The sequence below is a fragment of the Petromyzon marinus genome, chromosome 1 (assembly GCF_048934315.1).
Source record: "Petromyzon marinus isolate PM22_M1 ecotype Great Lakes invasive population chromosome 1, UKy_Petmar_22M1.pri1.0, whole genome shotgun sequence".
NCBI classification, from domain to species: domain Eukaryota; kingdom Metazoa; phylum Chordata; class Hyperoartia; order Petromyzontiformes; family Petromyzontidae; genus Petromyzon; species Petromyzon marinus.
In genome coordinates, this window is record NC_133667.1 from 34,097,057 (window position 1) to 34,119,095 (window position 22,039).

General features: G+C 37.7%; 1 protein-coding gene across 1 annotated transcript in view; it reads left to right on the forward strand.

Moving 5' to 3' along the window:
* The window catches only part of DNAH6 (dynein axonemal heavy chain 6), a 75,324-nt gene that overhangs the window by 8,579 nt on the left and 44,706 nt on the right, over positions 1 to 22,039 (forward strand). Inside the window, exons 19-49 of the mRNA XM_032950246.2 lie at positions 32 to 244; positions 412 to 504; positions 830 to 949; positions 1,634 to 1,814; positions 2,738 to 2,834; positions 3,158 to 3,353; positions 3,659 to 3,823; positions 4,357 to 4,470; positions 4,608 to 4,733; positions 5,776 to 5,931; positions 6,947 to 7,108; positions 7,230 to 7,367; positions 7,502 to 7,669; positions 8,521 to 8,669; positions 8,767 to 8,874; positions 9,023 to 9,584; positions 9,753 to 9,875; positions 10,292 to 10,474; positions 10,744 to 10,887; positions 11,042 to 11,263; positions 11,368 to 11,515; positions 11,653 to 11,810; positions 12,387 to 12,518; positions 14,834 to 15,005; positions 15,869 to 16,015; positions 16,163 to 16,236; positions 18,207 to 18,361; positions 18,572 to 18,803; positions 20,088 to 20,240; positions 21,148 to 21,288; positions 21,665 to 21,907. Coding sequence (XP_032806137.2) covers positions 32 to 244; positions 412 to 504; positions 830 to 949; positions 1,634 to 1,814; positions 2,738 to 2,834; positions 3,158 to 3,353; positions 3,659 to 3,823; positions 4,357 to 4,470; positions 4,608 to 4,733; positions 5,776 to 5,931; positions 6,947 to 7,108; positions 7,230 to 7,367; positions 7,502 to 7,669; positions 8,521 to 8,669; positions 8,767 to 8,874; positions 9,023 to 9,584; positions 9,753 to 9,875; positions 10,292 to 10,474; positions 10,744 to 10,887; positions 11,042 to 11,263; positions 11,368 to 11,515; positions 11,653 to 11,810; positions 12,387 to 12,518; positions 14,834 to 15,005; positions 15,869 to 16,015; positions 16,163 to 16,236; positions 18,207 to 18,361; positions 18,572 to 18,803; positions 20,088 to 20,240; positions 21,148 to 21,288; positions 21,665 to 21,907 — 5,175 coding nt within the window. The remainder of the gene's footprint in view (positions 1 to 31; positions 245 to 411; positions 505 to 829; positions 950 to 1,633; positions 1,815 to 2,737; positions 2,835 to 3,157; positions 3,354 to 3,658; positions 3,824 to 4,356; positions 4,471 to 4,607; positions 4,734 to 5,775; positions 5,932 to 6,946; positions 7,109 to 7,229; positions 7,368 to 7,501; positions 7,670 to 8,520; positions 8,670 to 8,766; positions 8,875 to 9,022; positions 9,585 to 9,752; positions 9,876 to 10,291; positions 10,475 to 10,743; positions 10,888 to 11,041; positions 11,264 to 11,367; positions 11,516 to 11,652; positions 11,811 to 12,386; positions 12,519 to 14,833; positions 15,006 to 15,868; positions 16,016 to 16,162; positions 16,237 to 18,206; positions 18,362 to 18,571; positions 18,804 to 20,087; positions 20,241 to 21,147; positions 21,289 to 21,664; positions 21,908 to 22,039) is intronic.

The window sequence follows — 22,039 nt, forward strand, 5'->3', positions numbered from 1 at the left end:
TAATTTTGTTCCTCACTCTGCCTGCACTCAGCTGCCAGTGGTTGCATTCCTGAGAAACCCATCCCTGAAGGCCCGTCATTGGGAGATGTTGGAAGAGATTATAGGTGCTCCATTGCGGGATAAGGAGACTCCACTCACACTTGCTGGCCTTATTGAGCTGGAAGTTTTCCATTATGCTGAGCAAATCCAGGACGTGTCGGGACAGGCATCTGGAGAAGCATCTCTTGAGTCTATCCTTAAAAAGGTGCCTTGCCTTTGCATTCTCATATGGCTGGGGCCCATTTTAAGTGCCTAAAGTCATTAAAACATCGATTAAATTAAACTTAACCCACCAACGTGAATATACTTCGAAACTGTAGTTAACATACTAAAAGTGTCACTGTTATTGTTAAAAGATTGGATGTTTTGCAGGTTGAAGATGGCTGGAAGACTGCAGAGTTTGTTGTTTTGCCTCATCGTGATTCAAAAGATGTTTTTATTTTGGCAGGAACTGATGAAATTCAGGTAAATAAAAAAAAAGTAATATTTATTGAGAGTATATGTTATGTTGAACAGTTATGCAATAATTATCATATCAGCCACATGTTATGGACGTTATACCTTCTGTTTGTATGGTGGTCACATGTAAAAAATGTACTTATTTCTTTAAAACAAAAAAATAATCATTGTATCCGCTAGAAATATTGTGTTCTAAAAAATGACCCAACATTACATCAAACATCATCTGTTGATTAGACACGATCTTTTATTTCATGACTTTAGCCCATTTTCCACGTGCGTGATGTTTTTGCACCTCTTATAATGAACATATTTTGTCACATTTATTCAGATTCTTTTGGATGACAGCATCATTAATATTTCCACCATAACTTCTTCACGATATGTTGGACCAATTAAATCTCGGGTTGATGAGTGGCAAAGGCAACTCTTGCTCTTCAATCAAACGCTGGTATGTTGCCAGCCGCATGTCTCGATTAATTATGTAAACATCCGTCATATTATTTTTGCATGTTGCTGGACAAAGGAGTGTTATGAGACTGTTTAGCTTCAATATTATATTGATTGTGCAAATTATGCCTTATCAGGTAATAGTGATTTTTTTATTTAAAGCTTTCGTGACTGCAGGGATTCATATTCTTGGTTCTTTCGGTAAAGTCACGTAGAAGGGAAACAATAAAATAATAAAAATATAAAACAATAAAATTCTCACGACGTTTCGACTGCAACACAAGCAATCATCATCAGGTGTGAAAACTACTTTTTTCAAATTTTCTTGCTGTAGTTTTCACACCTGATGATGATTGCTTGTGTTGCAGTCGAAACGTCGTGAGAATTTTATTGTTTTATATTTCTATTATTTTATTGTTTCCCTTCTACGTGACTTTACCGAAAGAACCAAGGATATTGATTTTTTTCTTCGCTTTTAAAAAAAAATCGCCAAGTACAGTTATTTTAAGCTATTTGGAATGCGAATGCTTGTCTATAATTACAGCCTTGGGGAGATGAAGTGGCCATATATTAATAATGTCATTACTGGTGCACCTTGATTGTTTATTGAAGAAAACATAATTGTTGGAGCCTATAAATTGTATTCGATAGTAAAGCAACACTGTGCCTTAATGCTGCTTTACAGGAAGAATGGATGACATGCCAACGGAACTGGCTTTATCTAGAAAGCATTTTCAGTGCACCAGACATCCAGAGGCAGCTACCAGCTGAGGCAAAGATGTTCATGCAGGTGGACAAGTCTTGGAAGGACATCATGAGGAAGATTTATCGTCTTCCCAATGCTTTACGGGCAGCCACTCAGCCTGGTATTTATTCATTTTATTGACTGGGTTAAAATTGATACCTATAGTTTCATTAAGTTAAGTTAAAATCATTTATCTTTGGCTGAATATTAGTGATATCTTAGCAACACTTGCAGTAGCCTTCTCGATCCACCATTAGCTTCTTGTGCTCAACAGCTGATTTCCCACCGATCTGTCACCTACCATCTATCCATCTCCTTGCTGGTTGTATGTATGTATGTTGAACTTCCTTCGCACCCTACATAGCCAACTTTGTATGATGGTCCAACATAATTTCTTCTACGATAGTTTTTACATGGTTATTTAATTTCTTTGTCTGATGTGACCAAAGTATAAGCGTTTGCACATGTTTATTTCTGGTGGCAATACTTCTTCTTTCCAATATTTCACTGCAGGATATAGGTAAGAGTGTTTGCCAGTACCGTATCTAACCTATAAACCTGCGTTATATTTTTGTAAAAAATATTCATTTCCTATTATTCACATCTATAAGCATCTGTGCAATAAATGTAACTTTTCACCCACTCAACCATCATATAATTTAAGATTCCATTTATTTTTTTCAAACTTATCTAAGGGAGGCCATGGTTTTGATTTTTCTGGAACAGAATCCTAGGTTTGATATATGTTACCACAGATAACTGACTTCATCTACTTCCTCTATAACTTTACCATCGACTGTGGTGATTGCGTGCATTCTGTGTGTTTTTTTATCATGTCAACGTATATGCATTTCATTAAATGTTATTTGCATTCAGGAAGAGTCCATATTTGCCACTGTCATGAGAACTATGATTATTTTATTACAGTATTTGAAATAAATATATTTAAGGGCTATGTTTTAACCATTGCATTTTCGCACAAATACTAATTTGTTTTACAATGTTGTGGCTATTTTAATTAACATTATATTGTTTTCTTTTCAGGCCTTCTGGACACATTTAAGAATAACAATGTATTACTTGAACAAATCCAAAAGTGCCTTGAAGCATATTTAGAATCCAAACGAGTGGTTTTCCCAAGGTGAGCTTCACTTTCATGTTTTAATTGGCAAAATATCTATACAACATATTCTTACACTTTAAGTTATCAGCATTATCAGCCATGATCAATTTACTGCTGAATGAAGGCCTCCTCACGCCATTGCCTTCTCACGGTCTGGCGTTGTGACACTCCATCTAAGCACCTGCACAACAAATGATTTTTTTTAAGGTTTGCCACCTTGAACGAATAAGAATATTATTAACGTGTATTACTCACAATTATGTTATACTTTTTCCGACAGTAAATCAAAAAGCTCCTCTACTTCAATCAAAAATATGTTGTCATTCGTCTTCGGTTGACAGATTCTACTTTTTATCCAATGACGAGCTTCTGGAGATCCTTGCACAGACGCGCAATCCTCAGGCAGTGCAGCCGCACCTGCGCAAGTGCTTTGATGCCATCGCCCGGCTAGAGTTTGCGTTGGCACCAGCTGAGGGTGAGCAAGAGAGGACGTTCACCAACGATATCCTCGCTATGGTTTCCCCTGAGGGGGAAAAGGTGGGTGAGCAGTTATTTATTCTTTGCTATTTCTTCGTCTTAAAATTTAGTTTTTATTTAGTTAGAACATATGCTGTAAAAATTCACGTTATAGTATTCAAAATTCATAACAGTCTGGAGATCAATGATGTACAATGAAAACGCAATTCAGTTTTAAAAATCTAAATATACTTGTTATATGCACATTTAGATTCATGAAATAATTACATGTTTTTTTTTTGGTGGAATAAGAGAAGGCACGATGCAGCTGACGTGTAACTGTAAAGCAGGGAGGCACATGGTTCATGGTCTGTATTGTATTGCAGGTGAGCTTGGGCAAGGGTCTGAAGGCCCGTGGCAATGTGGAAGATTGGTTGGGGAAAGTGGAAGAAGCAATGTTTCAGTCTTTGCGAAGGCTCACAAAAATGGCCATTGGTGAATACCAAAGCATGCCCCGTACTGAATGGGTGGTGTCAGGACTCCCATCACAGGTAGATCAGTGCTTAAAGAAGATATGTATATAAAATGTATATATCACCGACTATTTATTGATAATAATTAAACCTATGATCACATCACCAGGAATGTGCTCAATTTAATCAGATATCTGAAGTTGAGCCTGGATAGTGCATGCATGGGTGGTCACCAAGAATAACAGCTATTGTAGGCTGCAAATCTATGTGGTGGGTAGCAGAGGGGAGTGCAGCAAAATACATGATTGTACTGTACATCTATGCTCTATCATGTATGCTCCTCAACTTCACCAACCCACACTGACCAGTATGGTGAAGTATGGTCCAATACTCCCCATGACCTGCATTGCATGAGGATGTGCTCATCCAGCAGTGGATTGACAAAAGGGTGGTTCACATACATGTTCATTTCTATCACCATCGATTGTCCAATACTTGCCTTTTATCAGTTTTTTTCTCAGAGGCATTCATCACTACTCGGGGTCATTTAGCTCCAGAAAGTATATATGAATACACTGAATGTGTTATTCCACTTCTCCGGATGCCCGCAGGTTGTATTGACGGTCGCTCAACTGATGTGGTGTCGAGACCTGACTCAGTGTCTGGAGGGAGGTGACCATGATCACCTGCAATCTGTTGCGAATTTTGAAAAGGAAAATTTTGAGGTAGGTTGATGACGAGCGTTCAAGTGTCAAACTCATTAAAAGACCTGCTGTTGGAAGAGTTGACATGGAGATGAATTTTAATGGTTTTGTTAATTTTGCTGTCTTGATGCCCTGTCTGTTGTTTGTTTGTGTTTCAGAGATTAAATTCTTTAGCCTGTCTGGTCCGCGGAAATTTGCCCAAGATCCATCGGTGCATCATCACAGCTCTGATTACAGTTGATGTACATGCGAGAGATATAGTCACGGATATGGTTCAAGAAAAGGTTAGATTCTCACTGCAAACACTAATCAAATGAGATAGATGTTAAAAGTAATATATAAATAATGAAAACTGTCAAGGCGTAAGGCTATGTTTTTGAAAGCAATGGCTCGAATGTTTTTCTTTGGAACTTGTTTGAATTCACCCAATAGGCTATTTATTATACTTATTTCTTTGCATTAAAATTAGGTTTATTTTCTAGCTCTTTAGAAGAGAGAAGTAGCCAATAACATGAGTTTCAACTGATTGTCAGGCTGCTAAAAGACAGTGATCTCTTTCATCATCATCATTAGACCTCCTTTGCCAGTACCAAAATGTAATAATAGGGTTTTTCCCCTTTTTTCTGGCAACAAAACTGAAACCTTTTTACAAGGATTCATGTCTGCATTAACCACAATACCTGCAGTCAAAATGCAAACAAAAAACATTATAATATATGCATTGTCCTTGAAACTGATTGGTCCATACCAAGGGGTGCCAAAAAGCCTTTTGGCGTCATCTGGTCGAGCACCAATTGGGTCGAGGCTCAAAAGAAAGCCGTCCCTTGGTGTTGACTAATCAGTTTCAAGGACAATGCATATATTATCATAGTATGTTTTTTGTTTGCATTTTGACTGCAGGTATTGTGGTTAATGCAGACATGAATCCTTGTAAAAAGGTTTCAGTTTTGTTGCCAGAAAAAAGGGGAAAAACCCTGTTATTATTATTACAGTGATCTCTCTTGTACAATGTAGATGATACAGCAGAGGGCAATATTTTATTACATATTATTGATCTTAATCAAACAGCCAAAGGTACAAATAAAAAAATTTCTTTGAGAAGCACTGAAAGCTATTTATCCACTATCATTTGTAAAATCTTGGAAATAATACACTACAAATCAACACATTTGTATTGTTTTGAATGACACAAGTTTTATTTATTTATTTGTGGCATTGCATTTACCCCAAAAAAACCTGCTTTTAAACAAAAGTTTTAACCCTTAAGGCATTCCTGTGTTCCTTAACCTTGACACAAAGGGTATTTGTACTGTGTGTAACCTGCAGGTGGAGACTGCTAACAACTTTGAGTGGCAGCGACAGCTGCGATACTACTGGGACCTAGAGCTTGACAACTGTGTGGCCAGAATGGCGCTTTCACAGTACGTGTACGGTTACGAATACCTGGGAGCCTGCCCTCGCCTAGTCATCACTCCACTTACCGTGAGTTGACACATGGTCAATATTAACCAGGGCATTCAATTTGTGAGTCTATTTCATAAAAAGAAATAGATCCAACATGCTGTTTAAAACCGATCTAATAATATATCAAATTGAATTGTACATAACCGAGTAAAACCGTGTTTTGTTCATTAGATCAATATTAATATAATAACATTCAAGGTATACAAAAGAATATAGCAGCTCATCAAATTATTAAGAATGGGTACGTATGTTTGGCCAAGCTTCGTATAGCTTGGATGCATTCATAAAATCAAGTTCACACAGCCATGAATGTTAGTGAACTATATTACATGCCGTGCATACCTCCATTCCCACCAAGTATCTCAGCATCCAACAACCTAGTCTTCAAATCTATATATCCTTTGAAGTCATGTATACCTTTTTACATAATATATCTCAAACTACTGACAGATTAGTTATAGCTTTGTATCCTGGCTTTAGAAATACTGGATTGTTTTACTTCCTAAGGCTCAATTAGACAGGTCTCTTTCATGTATGGATAAATGTTCTCATGAAAACTGGTTTCATTAGCTGGCTCTCATTGTTATGACATAATGGGAAATATACAGTTATGAAATAAAATTCCTAAATAGTAAAAATGAAAATTGTGTTAAAAGCATTAAATTCAGCCAGAAACATGATAAGCAGTTAGTGGAAATGTGCATATATAGAGGCATAATTGTCCCCACATTGACTCAACTACCGTGTCACAAACATCGTTGATTATGGTGAGAAATTCTAGACTCAGGATGAGGTAAGGATTTCTACCAGTATTGTATTGCTTACTCAATATAAATATCAATTAACATGGTAGGAAATTAGTTTCCAAGCAAATTAAAGAGTATATCGGGTGTTTGTATCTGCCTGTGTTAAAACTTGATAAAATTAGATGCAAAGTACTATATTGATGTGAGTGGTTTAATTGTTGGAGTAAAACCAGTGTTCATGGCACATATTACAATGGGGATACTAACTATGAAACTGGTGACAACAGGACCGGTGCTACCTGTGCCTGATGGGGGCTCTGCAGTTGGATTTGGGAGGGGCTCCTGCAGGGCCTGCAGGCACTGGTAAGACGGAGACAACCAAGGATCTGGCAAAGGCCCTGGCCATTCAATGCGTGGTTTTCAACTGTTCTGATGGCCTGGACTACAAGGTGATGTTTTTAATTTGAGTGATGCTTGGTACTCCAAGCTGTTTTGTGAAATGTGTAAAGAGGAAAGGCAAATTTACATGCTTGTGGATCATGTTTATTTATAATGCTGTGATGTTCGTAGATGATGGGACGTTTCTTCAGTGGTCTGGCGCAGTCAGGCGCTTGGTGCTGCTTCGACGAATTCAACCGAATTGACATAGAAGTGTTGTCAGTGATAGCCCAACAGCTGATAACCATAAGAAATGCCAAAGCTGCCAAGGTACAAATAATTTATTTGACCTCATACCCTTTACACTTAAAGCCAATACAGAGGCCTAATTGGTTTTATATGCTGTACCTAATCCTCTCTTATTGTGTAAGTGGTTGATTAATGAATACATAATTTTTATACAGGTACCCAGATTCATGTTTGAAGGAAGAGAGATCAAGTTGATTCAAACCTGTGCGGCCTTCATCACTATGAATCCTGGATATGCTGGACGAACTGAGCTTCCAGACAACTTGAAAGCTCTCTTCCGCCCTATTGCTATGATGGTTCCCAACTACGCTCTTATTGCTGAGGTAAGTATCACATTGCTTGTTCATTAATTTCTTTATGAAATAATAAAATATCAAATTACTCTGGTGACTGCATTTTATATGTACAAGCTATAGCTATGTGTTTAAACCGATTGCACATGCATGAAGACTGCACTCCTTGGAATTTTTACTGTATGTCATTTATGATTCACCTTAAATTTGTTATATATGTGCAGCATCAAATACAGTGTTGTAATACAAACATAGAAAGTAACTGGTATTGGCCAAAAACGCTCCAATACTTGAATACAGTATTACGTGTAAATTACTCAATTGGGATTTCACACGGCAACATTGCCCCCTGCTGTGAAAGTTTGGCAGTCCCCTCTTTAAAAAAAAGGCTTGAGGCTCAGTGAAGGTTTGCTGAGTAAATGAGCATAAATTAAACGTAATCAATATAGTGCCATCCAAACATACATTGGTACATCTCTCAGTGACTGTCAAATTGTTGCCTTTTTTTTGTACGTATGACGTATTGGACCGAGTGGGTGTATGTGTTGGTATTCATCACTTGCCTTTGTGTCATGAGTGAACCTAGGGTTAATGCATGCCATTGAATTACTAAGCCCCCTAAGTAAACCTATTTTATTGATGAATGGAAAATATATTCTTGCCATTACATGTCAGTAATTAACACAGACTCATTTTGATAAACGATGTTACAGCCCCATTATAGTAAAAAAATACGTAAATCCTGTGTACTGTGCTAAGAATTAAGATGGGTAAGTACAAAAAAATAGCAAATTGTTAATGTTAAAAAAATGGAATATAGTACACTACATAACAGGTAGAGCTGATGCAATTGTTTACTCATATGTTTTTTTTGTGGTTAGGTGATTTTGTACTCAGAGGGATTCGAGTCAAGCAGGGTTTTGGCGAGGAAGATGACTCAGATGTACAAGCTGTGCAGTGAGCAGCTCTCACAGCAAGACCACTATGACTTTGGAATGAGGGCTGTCAAATCTGTCCTCGTAATGGCTGGGTATGTCATTGCTGGAGAAGGTTTGCATGTATAGCCCATTGGTCGTGACATTTTTGTTTGTACATATTTAATTGCATATTTTATATAATTTGTATAGATCCTTGAAGCGAGAAAATCCCCATCTGAGAGAAGATGTTGTGCTGATTAGAGCTCTACGAGATTCCAATTTGCCGAAGTTTCTCGCCGACGATGCCATGCTTTTCAGGTAATAACTACTTTAATTAAACTTATGCATAATTCATAGTATTATTAATGCTAATCTTTTCTTATATGACTTTAAAAATAGAATCATCTCAACCGTGAAAATAACTTTTTTCTCAGCATGTGTTGTCTCCGTTATTTGTTGTTCACAGTGGGATCCTTTCAGACTTGTTCCCCGGGGTTGAGATTCCGAATCATGACTATGGCTCCCTGCAGTCATCCATTGAGAATGCCCTGAAAGCTCGTAAGCTGCAGGCTGTGCCGTCGATGGTGCACAAGGTTATCCAGTTGTACGAGACGATGTTGGTACGCCATGGAGTTATGCTTGTTGGTCCTACTGGTGGTGGAAAAACCACAGTTTATACAGCCTTGTCTGATGCACTGGGAAGCTTGCACGAGGCTGGTGAGAGCGAGCACAACCCATTTTATCAAAAAGTCCACACAACCGTGCTGAATCCAAAGTCCATCAGCATGGGTGAGCTCTACGGGGAGGTGAATAATCTCACACTAGAATGGCGTGACGGGCTCATGGCCCTCAGTGTGAGAGTGGCTGTGGCTGATGACTCTGAAGACCATAAGTGGATCGTTTGTGATGGGCCTGTTGATGCTCTCTGGATTGAGAATTTGAACACTGTGCTGGATGACAACAAGATGCTTTGCTTGGCTAACAGTGAGAGGATCAAGCTTACGCCTCAAATACACATGATCTTTGAGGTTTGGCAATTTTGTTTTATTACAAGCAACGTCACACTATTTTCACATCCAATTTCTAATTGATTCTGTTCCCCTGCTTAAAATATATATTTTATTTACCAAAATATTATTTTGGAACAAAAAACTAAATCATGTTTGTTAAACAAAATTCTTATTTCACACTGTTAGGTGCAAGACTTAAAGGTGGCATCTCCAGCAACCGTAAGCCGTTGTGGTATGGTTTACATTGACTCCGAGGAGCTGAAGTGGATGCCGTTTGTGCAGACCTGGATGAATGGGATCATTGACAAGGTATCGTATACTGGACATGATCAAACCACCAAGAATGTGCCCCATTACATCAGATCTTGGAAGATGAGTAGGATTGATCTTGAACATTGCTTGGATATGCAACCCTGACAAATGTCACATGTGGCTGCAGAATTATGTGGTGGGCAACAGAAGGCAGTGCAGCATCATTTGTTGCTGTACTGTACTTTCTATACTTTCACTTATATGATTCTCACCTTCACAATCCCGTACTAACCGGTGTGGTGAAGTAATGTCAAATGAAGGTTGGGCAGGACATGGGGAGGCTCTCATCCAACAGTGAATTGACAAAAGTATTGTATATGTACCCACACACAGTGTACTTGACTTCATTACAGGTGTTTACTATTAAAAAAATTGGTGTCAAAGTTTGAATATCTTTTTTCCTTTATATTCAGTTTGGGGAAGACACAGGACAGTACATAATGGCCCTTTTTGAGAACTACGTTGAAGATGGGCTCAGGTTTGTGAATAAAAAGTGTACACAGGCCATGCCCCAGGTGGATATCAGCAAAGTGACCACACTCAGCTGTCTGTTGGAGAGCCTACTGCTGGGAAAAGGAGGTCCAGATCTTAAAATGGTATGACAAATGCAATTGTTTTATTTTTTAGGAGGATCAAATATGGTAGTTTTAATGTCTGTTTAAAGCATTTAACGTTACCATATGAAATGTTTTACTATATCTTATAATGTTATGGAAAGTTAGTTCCTGTTTCACTGACATGTTTTTCAAATTTCTTTATTAAACTGTGCTTTTCTATATGCATAAAGGTCAGTAGAAAATGATGTTTAAAAATGTTTTTTATAAACCACATCAAGTAATCTACACTTGTTTGACATACCTGACAGGAGCATTCCAGGCTGACCAGCATTGTTTGTCAGACATTTGTGTTCTGCTACTTGTGGGCTGTGGGAGGGAACCTGGTGGAGAATTGTTGGGATCAGTTTGATACTTTTGTCAAACATCAGTTTGAAGAAAATCATGATGCTAAGGTAAACATAGACGATCACATCACAGCCTTTGAATTGACAAAATTATAAAATTGATACAGAAACATTTCATCACCTTCACATTTAGTAGTGTGTTCTGTTTGCTTCCATTTCATTAATTATTATAAATGTTTCTACGTGATGTTTATTTACAAAGTTGCCCAGTTCTGGGGATCTGTGGAGCTATTACATGGATTATGACTCCAAGCGACTCGACCCATGGGAGAGAATCGTCCCCAACTTCCGATACAACAAAGAGGTTCCTTTCTTTGAAATGCTGGTGCCCACTACGGACACAATGCGCTTTGGCTACCTCATGGAGAAACTGTTGGCAGTAAAGCATTCTGTCCTCTTCACTGGCACCACAGGTGTTGGCAAGGTATTGCTGTTTATCTCTTTCCTTGAACTATTAAATAATGATCAACATCCTTTGCTCTTGCTCTTGGAGTTTGAGTTGTGTGACGTCTGTGTGTGTGTACTCAGTCTGTGGTTGCAAGGGGATTGCTGGACAAGATACAAGAGGAGGCTCAGTACGTCCCACTGTACATTAACTTCTCTGCTCAAACATCATCCACAAGAACCCAAGAGATTATAGAGTCCAAGCTGGAAAAGAAGAGGAAAAACATCATAGGTAATCCCACTTAATTACATTGAGTTTAACTAGCAGATTGTTATTTGTAGTTTTAGTTGTATCAAATCTACATTAAAGTGCATTTATAAACAAAAACATTTATCGAGAGTTTTCTGATGCACACTTTTGTGCCACAGGTGCTCCGGGAAAGAAGCGTGTGATCATATTTGTGGATGACTTGAACATGCCAAAGCTGGATCGATACGGTTCACAACCTCCTATTGAGCTGCTACGCCAATACCAGGACTTTGGAGGATTTTATGACCGGGAAAAAATGTTCTGGAAGGAGATCCAGGCATGTACTTTTTCCTTCTGCAAGATCTGTTTTTCTGTGGGCCACCATCTGCTGATGGTTACCAAATGTAATACTTTTATTCAAAGCATGTGGGGTGCCACGGTGGCGAGATGATAACTACCCTGCCTGCTATACAGGACGTCGTGAGTTTGATCCCAAAATTGACACCTGTATATTTGGAGTTTGCATGTTCTCCCCGTGCTCATATGGATTTGTCTACGGGTCCTCCGGTTTTTTCCCTCCATAGTTAGAATCAAACATGAATTTCGATTATTTGGCTGCTATAAATTTCCACATGATAAAAGCCACTTCGTTGAGCTATCATACGTGGCCAGGTCACTCCTGAAAAAGAGCTACATAGCTCAGTGGGCCTTGCCTGTTTGTATGTATGTATATTAAACTTATTTCACACTGTACATAGACAAACGTGCTAATCGGAGGTGCGGCGGGGGGGGGGGCGGGAACAACATACTAAACACACGCAAAAATGTACCTGGTAAAATTAAACAAAATGTTTTTATTAATGCACTGGTGTTGGGTGGGCGGTGGGGTGGTTTCTTCCCTCTTACTAAATAGGATGTGACCATTGCTGCAGCCTGTGCCCCGCCGGGAGGCGGGAGGAACCCTGTTACACCACGCTTCATTCGACACTTCAGTATGCTGTGCCTGCCTTCGCCGTCTGAGCATAGCCTCAAGCAGATCTTCCAGGTAATTCTCGGAAAAAAAAATATATGCCATATGGAATGCAATATAATTATCAACACGAGAGTGCTGCAAGGTCATTTGGTAATTGCCTCGTAAAAATCGTGCACGGGTTAGCTTTCTTTCTATGCTTTTGACACGGCAAAGCCAGAGCAGTTATAACCTAGAGAGCTATGTTTTATGATTAAAATATTCTCTAAAATTATTAAACATACATTCCTGTTGTGCACATTGAATGTACTTATATAGTAACAAAATATATGTCTCATTCGAAAATCACCAAACAATGTCTACAGACAAACAGTACTTGTATTATGTTTACAGCATTACATTCCCTATTCTGTACCAAATGGCAAGTTGCTAACAACAGCTATAAATAATGCTCGTTCTTATTAAAGCTATAAAGCAATTGTTTTAGTTATCCTATTTTAATAACACTCATGCTGTATGAAAAAAAAAACAGCTGAGAAATATGTTTCTAATTGTTGCCAAGACAAAGTTGGGCGACTGATAGATATCGTAATTATAAAATAAAATACCTTTTATTTGCATTAACCCACATTTAAGGACACTCAAGGGGGGTTTATTATTAAATAATTCAGATATATGCAATGGAACCAATTGTGTATGTGTGTCAATACCAATGACACATAAAGAAAGGCAATTACCTAAACAAGTGAAATGAAATCCACGGTATTGAATTTCAATAATTTTGTTATAATGCTATACAATTGTATTCATGTGCTATGATATAGAAATTTATATTGCTACAAAAATGCTAACTTAAAAAAAAACAAGAACAAGTATATTGTATACTAGTTGAAAACCTATTTAAGATTCTAAAGCTACCTGTTTTACATAAATCTATCGTAATTTTACAATGTGACAATTTCTTGGGTTGTCTTCCAAGTAAACATGATTATACTCTGAGTATAAGTGCTATTAAATCCATTACACTTTGCATTAAGCAGATCTAGACTCAAAATATGGAGCCAGCACTGCTGTGAATGCTGGGTTGGAATCTGGGAAGCCACCCATAATTAAACTGGGTTCTCAAGTGTAGCGAATCGAAAGTCTCAGCCTTGACACTAATGACTGCACAAAAACATTACTAAACCTAGTTTTGACTTTGCAAAATTGTAAATCTGAGAATTAAAATGATCTGTTTGACTGTCATGAGAAAATAATATCTCATCACAGAACATATGGTTAAATGTGCCCCCTTCTCGGTAAATAATACAAAGGTCACTTGAAGGATATTTCAGAAGTCCTGCAAAAAATGCTTTCATGGGCCATTTTAAGAAACACGGGGTGCACTGCTCTGCATAGAATTCTGAAAAGATTTTTCCTTTGCTGACATGACTTTGATGGCATGATTGGAATACATTTGTAAGATAGACCAATAAAATAAAACGATTGCGGAAAAGCGATATCTTCACTGTTATTTCATTTTGAGTGCAGTATACATATGCTGAGTTGCTTTGAAAGGTGTGTGGTGTATCAGTGAATGTGATGAAGCTACTGTGATGCAGTGTGTGATTTTGGGGTTTTCTGGCTTTGCACTGGGGACTGTGAAATGGAATCAGTGAGGGGAAGTGTTCAAGTGAAATAGTGTTATTCCCAGGCCATTGCATTGAAATGGTTTGTCAGAAGTACACAGCCAGTGGATCACCAAAAGAAGATGTATTAATAATGAATAAATATTCAGGAAGGAATGTATGATTTGACTTTGGGTTGGTCATTCAGAAAAAGGGACTGTCATAAGCACTTGGTTTGAAAGCTTTAAGTTGCATTTTTTCTGGATCTGAGGTTATATAATTTGAATGTGGTATTTTTTAAAATCAAGACACATGCAATGATCTTTTTTCAAATGTTCTTGCTGTGGTTTTCACACCTGATGATGATTGCTTGTGTTGCAGTCGAAACGTCGTGAGAATTGTATTGTTTTATCTATATTTATTATTTGATTGTTTCCCTTTTACGTGACTTTACCAAAAGAACCAAGAATAAGAATATATATGCAATGATGTGTATGGCAGTGATCGAACTTGAATGAAAATTGATTTATAATCTCTGTTGGAGCATTACTTCTGTACCTCTCTGGGTTTTTTCCAGTGGCTAGTAATCTTAATAAAACTGGAAAATTATCTAACGATACTAAATATTATTTAAAATTCAATACATAGTACGCTTGAACTTTGACAGAAAGTAATAAATTTATAATATATTTTCAACTTGCATACAAACTTATGATTGCACATTTTATATTCCTAAGTGAATTAATTCTAGTTCCTATTAATTATGCGCTGTTATCTTTGCAGGCTATCCTAACAGGCTTCTTGGTAGATTTTCCTGTGGCAGTCAAGCAGGTGGCTACAAACATTGTTGAAGCAGCTGTTGAGATGTATGGTCGGATGAGCACTGAACTGCTGCCAACCCCAGCCAAGTCCCATTACATATTTAATTTGAGGGACCTTTCAAAATGCATGCAAGGTACTCAATTGGCATCGCTTAACTATATTTGCATGTTATTATGGTACACATGAACAAGTGAGCGCACAGTACTCTACACAAATTATATATGAATGAAAATGTTTTCGACATATCAAGTTAAGTCGAAACTTTGTGGAAGGAAATTAGTATTTTAATATTAATAAAGTTACAGCATTTGTCAATCAATTTCTGGATGAAGGCCCCCCCCCCATACTATTCTCTCATTGGGGTTGTCCTGAGTCTAGAATCGGTTCAAATATCCCTTGCCACTGGTGTTAGCCGTGGCCAGGAAACACACTGAGGTTGCAGCATGCTAACGGCCGCTATTATTTTATAATGTGTGTCCCCTCCGAAATTATTTTTTACATCAATTCACGACTGCCTATGTTCACATATCTTTTGAACGCAGTGGTGAAAATCTTAAGCTTAAATGTGTTTCATGTACCTCATCACATTTACTTAAATGCCCTCATTGTTTTAAAATTGAGTTTCTTTCTCAGTAAAATGTTCACATCCCATTTTCTGCAAAGGTCTGTTGTAACACGGGAAGAGTTTAAGATTGGCACTTTCTTCAATTTAGCACAAACTATGATATATCATTACTCCTTCCCAATGATAATGGACAAGGTGCCAAACACATACTGACAGGTGTCCTTCTTTTGTCTGATTCCCCTGCTGATCTTGTGACTGTATGCAAACAAAATGGAGGAGGGGCATGCTCTAAACTAATAAAAATTTCACTTAAAGCACATTTGACTTCTATCATCCTTTCAATGGCAGTGGAATAATGTTGCTAGTTTTTTTCAAAGGACCTTTTATTTTTAATCACAATTGGAATGAGTGTTAATGTGTTTTTTTTTCAGGGATACTGCAGTGTGATTCAGGCACTGTTCGTGACCAAAATCAGATTTTCAGGCTATTTTGCCATGAGTGCCAGCGAGTTTTCCATGATCGCTTAATCAACAATGAAGACAAGGATTATTTTAATACCATGCTGGCAGAGATGGCAAGTAAGTAATCGACACAAAGCACATGAATGTTCAATTATCTGTGATGAAAAAGAATTAACAGCAATGTACAAATTCAGCGTTGTCATTTATACGCATGAAAATTAATATCAATGAGACATTCATTGATGGTTTGTATTTTTTGCCAAGGTAAACAATTTGGAGTTCAAGTCGAAGCAGAGTATTTTGTTAAACATCCCATCCTATTTGGAGACTTCATGAAGGTACTCAGTTGGCATACAAATGATTATACTTTTAAACTCAGGCAGTTATTACAGGTATCTTGGGGTCATCTTTGATTAAAAACTTAATTTTCAAGATCACATTGATTATATTGGTAAAAAGACAATAAAAAATGTGTTTTCCTGTATCGACACAAGCACTGCTTCCCCCTATGTTCCGCTTGGAATTGATAAAAGCTACCATGCTGCCTCTACTTGATTACTGTGACATCGTATATAAATCATCCCCCAGTACTATACTGAAGAAGCTTGACTCAATTCATCAATTTATCACTCGGCCTTAAGATTTGCATTGAACTGCCCATATAGGACCCACCACTGCGATTTCTACATTGGGTAAAACTTAACTTCTCTTAATGATCGACGGCTTGTGCATCAGATCTTATTTATTCACGATGTACTTACAAAAAAATCAGCAGACTACCTGCTGGATCTCCTCACTGTTTCGAAGAACAAATGTGACCCAAGGTCTTAGCTCATTTACCAGCTTCACATTCCTTATTGCCGTACAAATACTGTAGGAAGGGCCTTTTCTATTGATGTCCCCAGGGTCTGGAATGCTATTGCCAATAAACTGCAACTTGGATCACTACCTGTGAGATCCTCACTCAAAACTGCTCTAGAGGAGTTGTACACCCCTAGCTGCCACTGCTATTCAGAATGGCCTGAAATCAAATATATCGTTCCGGATGACCGCTGCAAAGTATGATCTTGAGTTTTGATTATAGTGTGCTGATCTTTAAAGGTGTATTCAAATTTTTTGATACTGCTACTGATACTCCTGCTGTTATGGAGTGACTCATGCAGCCAGCTATGGCTGCAAAGTTTGGTCGTACATTTTATGTACAGTGGTACCCCGGAGATCGACCTTAATTCGTTCCAGAAGGCCATTCGAACACCGATTTGTTCGAACACCGAATTAATTATCCCCATAAGAATGAATGCAAATGACATTAATTGGTTCCAGACACAAGAAATCTCTCATTATAAAGCATTTTTACACGAAGTTTACAGTAATTACATGTATAAAATCATACAAAAAAACAAGAAACACAATAAATAAATGGAATAAATGAATAAATATACGGAATAAATGAAATAAATGAACATTGAACTTCACTTTACCTGTAGTAAGGAGAGTTGATGGCTTGAGTGGAAGGTGGTGAGGAGGAGGTGGTGTTATTGTTTGGATGGGGAGTCCCCTTTGTCTGGGCAAGCGTCATGCACGCTGCTGGCCATACGCGTCTCAGCCGTAGAGGTTCTTTCAAGTCGCGATTGCCCGTTCGACCTCCGAATTTCGTTCGGTTTCCGGGGCAAAAAATGCTCGGAAATATCGTTCGAACACCGATTTGTTCGAGTTCTGGTGCGTTCGATCTCCGAGGTTCTACTGTATATCGTTTATTGTAAAATTTGAATCACAGTTCCTATGACAACTGTTACATTGTTTTTATAGCTTTACTTTGGTGATTTTGAAAACGTTTTGGTTTAGCCATGTTTGTTGTAGTACAAAGTTAGCCTGATAAATTTAATCTAAATTGTCTTATGGTTGTTATTGTTTGACTTACATCCCACTGGGATTTTTGCACACAGCATTGAAATACGGTGTTTTTTTCTGGAAGACTGCTGTTTTTTCCTGGATTTTTCTGTTGCGTGCAGTCACTTTAAGATGTTTCTTGTTCATGTTTTTGTTTGTTGCGGTTGCACCCGAGTCAAGAGCCGCATGGCTCTCACAGGGTTATACCTAATAAATGAAACTGAAACTCAAACATATTAAGGGTGAATGTGGTCTTTTGTTCCCTCTGAACTCCGTGACTGACATGCAGCTTATCCTGTTTGACTTTATGGTATTAATATGATCAGAGTATTTTCCATAAATGAAAGAGTGGGATCCTTTAGTAATGTTTCAACTGTTTATATCGTAACTGCAAAAATGCGCAATTGTATCTGACCAGGTTGGAGTGCAGAGGGCTGATCGTGTTTACGAGGATCTCACAGATGTGGAAAAGCTGAAAGGTGTACTGCAGGATTATTTGGATGACTACAACCTCAGTTCTGCGAAGGAGATGAAACTGGTCTTTTTCCAAGATGCCATTGAGCATGTTACTCGGTGAATATTATTTGTAAAATGTTTGACATATAATGTTTCGTGCAGTGGACACCTATGGGCTATCTGCCCATGGATTATGATGATGATGATAATGATGTTTGGTGCTTCATGTCAATTGCTTTTATACCTCTTTTCAAAGGTACTTTTTTCGCAGGGTATTCCATGGTTCGTGAAATAACCAAGCGTCTTACATTCTGTTCCCCATGTCAGAATCACACGCATGATTCGCCAAGAGCGTGGAAATGCTTTGCTGGTCGGGGTGGGCGGTACCGGCAAGCAGTCCCTCACACGTCTCGCCTGCCACATGTGCGGTTACCGTTGCTTTCAAATTGAACTCAGCCGAGGTTACAGTTATGACACGTTCCACGAGGACCTGCGCAAATTGTACACCATTGCTGGCGTTGAAGACAAGGACACCGTTTTCCTTTTCACTGACACGCAGGTGCTGTGTGTGCACAAACATGTTCCATCAGAGAGTAATCAAAAGTCCCGGCATGATTATATGTAAAACTTTAAACACATTTATGTACAATAAGTCATTTAGTTTGTGAAATATTAACATTTGTGCAGCTGCTGTGGTAATATTTATTTCATGTGGCATGAGTAAAAATGTTAATGGTGCCTACAAAATGTGAACGCTTGGAATACACAACAAAGCCCTAAGCCAGACTGTTCCAATGTTTTTGTTGATATTTACAGCCTCTAGGAATTGACATAAACAGAGATTACTATAATATCCTTGCTTTATGTATATTTATTTTAACAATTGTTATTGACTCCTGTAGTTCATTAAATTATCAGCCTGGCAATTGATCCAGTGTCTTCGATTAAACATTCTGGGAAATTCACGTAAGATAGGGATGTAATCTATACACTGATGCACAATTATGTTTCTCATTGCACAAACATAATTCATGTCATTCAACCTTTATATCTGTACATTTTATTAAATATTTCACTGTTGCATATCTTAAAATTTGAGAGACTTCAATAATGATAACATCAAATGTGATCTTTTTATTATTTTCAACTATATATTTACACTGGTTCACAATGTATTAGTTTTTGATTTAAAGCTTTCATGACTGCAGGGATTCATATTCTTGGTTCTTTCGGTAAAGTCACGTAGAAGGGAAACAATAATATAATAATAAAAAATAATCATTTTATTGTTTCCCTTCTACGTGACTTTACCGAAAGAACCAAGAAAATGTATTAGCTCTTTTATAACAATAAACAGAAAATGTAAACTATTCATAACATTATTTGGAAGCTATACTCAATCTTAGCATTCTATGTATATGATAATATTATTGTTTCCACAGAAGGCTAAAAAAAATATTATAATTCACATAACTTTCCCTCTGAGAGGAATAACAAAAAACGGCATACATATATTAATAGTTTACCGTTCCTGAAGAATACAGAAATTATCTTGTGTAAAATGTGAAAATGAAATGGGCTTACTTTTTATTGCATAAATATTTCAAGCATAATCATCTCTTGCTGCTGTATTTCAATTTATATTTTAGAAATGGCATGAGGAAATTTTCACTAGTGCAACGTTTACATTAGGTTTGAATTTGTTACAATTAGTATTACATTTATATTTGAACATGTTTTTACATATTTAAAACACGTTTAGATGTATGAAATTGAACAAGGTGTACGTAGCAATTGTTTTTTTTATATATATCTTAGTTAAAAACTGGTTGTTCTGTATCAGATTGTAATTGAGGAGTTTTTGGAAGACATTAACAACATACTGAACTCTGGGGAGGTGCCCAACCTCTTTGAGAAGGATGAGCTTGAGAAAGTACTGGCAGCCACACGACCCAAAGCCAAGGAGGCTGGCATTCCAGAGGGAAATCGAGATGAGGTACACTCCAACTGCACACGTGTCACAGGTTGTGTTGTTTGAATAAGTATTCCATTGTCCAGTTCCCTTGCCCTTTGTGGGTCCACTCAATTAAACTGTAGTACCTCCACTTATATATATAAGCTAGTTCCTCTGCAGTCAGTTTTGGTGGATACATCCAGAGTGACCCAAAGGTAGAAGGTTATTTGTGTGCAATATTACCATTGCCTATAAGCATCCTGTATTTGTTTTGACGAATATTTGTACTCTCTGCATTGTCCCATTATCAAGCATTCCATTTTGGTCATTGTGTTGATTATATTTGGGTTAGGTAAACTAGACAGTCTGAGCGAAAGGGTATGTATGCAAACGGAGTGGGTTTTTTTTTTAAATAAATGCTGGAAGGATTTGATGCAGTGAATATGGATGGAAGATCGCTTTCCCATTTTGTCCTTTGCGATGCGTTTTTTTGCAGTAAAGGGTATGAAGCTTCTTTATTACCCCTGAGGGCTTTAGAAATATGCAAGGGTTTTTAGAACAAGCGTCTGCATAATTACTCTTTGGTGTGCAATTTGTAGCCCATTATGGTGCAATCCGAAAGGTGGCCTATTCAAGTCTGACTAAATTATAGAATGAAAATACAAAGTATTGATGAAGTATGCATGTTGTTTCTGCATAACCAGAGGCACCGTCAGCCAAAATTAACCTCAAAAGTCCAGTGACACAAGATATTGCTTTGCAGTCATGTCCCACTCATTGTGACACATAGTTCACGCTTATGTGATAGTCTCCAACCCTCCGTGTGAATATATTATTTTGGTTGTGCAATACGATCTTAAAAGCGTGAGATAGTTTTTTTGTTATGCAATGGTACTCTATGCAAAATACTTTATTATGTTGTGCCCTAATGCCTTCTCCCAATCCACAGGTGCTACAGTTTTTTATCAATCGTGTGAGAGCCAGGCTGCACATTGTGCTCTGCATGAGCCCCGTCGGCGATGCTTTTAGAGCACGCTGTCGCATGTTCCCATCCATTGTCAATTGTTGCACCATCGACTGGTTTGTCCAGGTGCGTAACATTCATTCGTTGTCCAGTAATTGAGGAACATGGACGGCCGCTATTATATTACAACACAGTGCTTTTCTATCTGCAGTCCTCCGGAATGTTTTTCAAGCAAGACATGTGCCTAATGCATTATTAGCTTGTTTACATTTGCACTGAGTGTATTGACAATCATGAAAAAAGATGGACTGTGGAAAAGCACAGATTTCAGTAAAAAAAATATTATAACGCATTATATTAATGTCCTTATATTATTTTAGATTGTGTTATTTACTCTTAGTGACAATTTCCAAATACTTAAAGATATTTAAAATGTACACCACAAATGATAATTTCAATGTACTCGTTTCATCGACATTATTGTTATTTTTCTTATCCACAGTGGCCACGAGAGGCACTTCTCTCAGTCTCCAAAACGTTCTTCACCCCCGTGGATTTAGGTAGCGATGAGCTAAAAGAGAATCTATCTGAGATGTGTGTAGAGATACACATGAGTGTTACAGAACTTGCTGAGCATTACTATGCCGAGTTGCGTCGGCGCTACTACACTACCCCGACATCCTACTTGGAGCTCATAAACCTCTACCTCAGCATGCTGGGAGAAAAACGGAGTCAGCTGACAAATGTAAGCAATGGACTCAATTATTTGTTCTGCCTTTGTTGTCTAAACAATTGGTATATTCTTTTGGAAAGTATCTCCATTGTTACTTTTAAACCAATGCTTAGCCCTTTTGAACTTTCCAATTGCTTTAAGAAG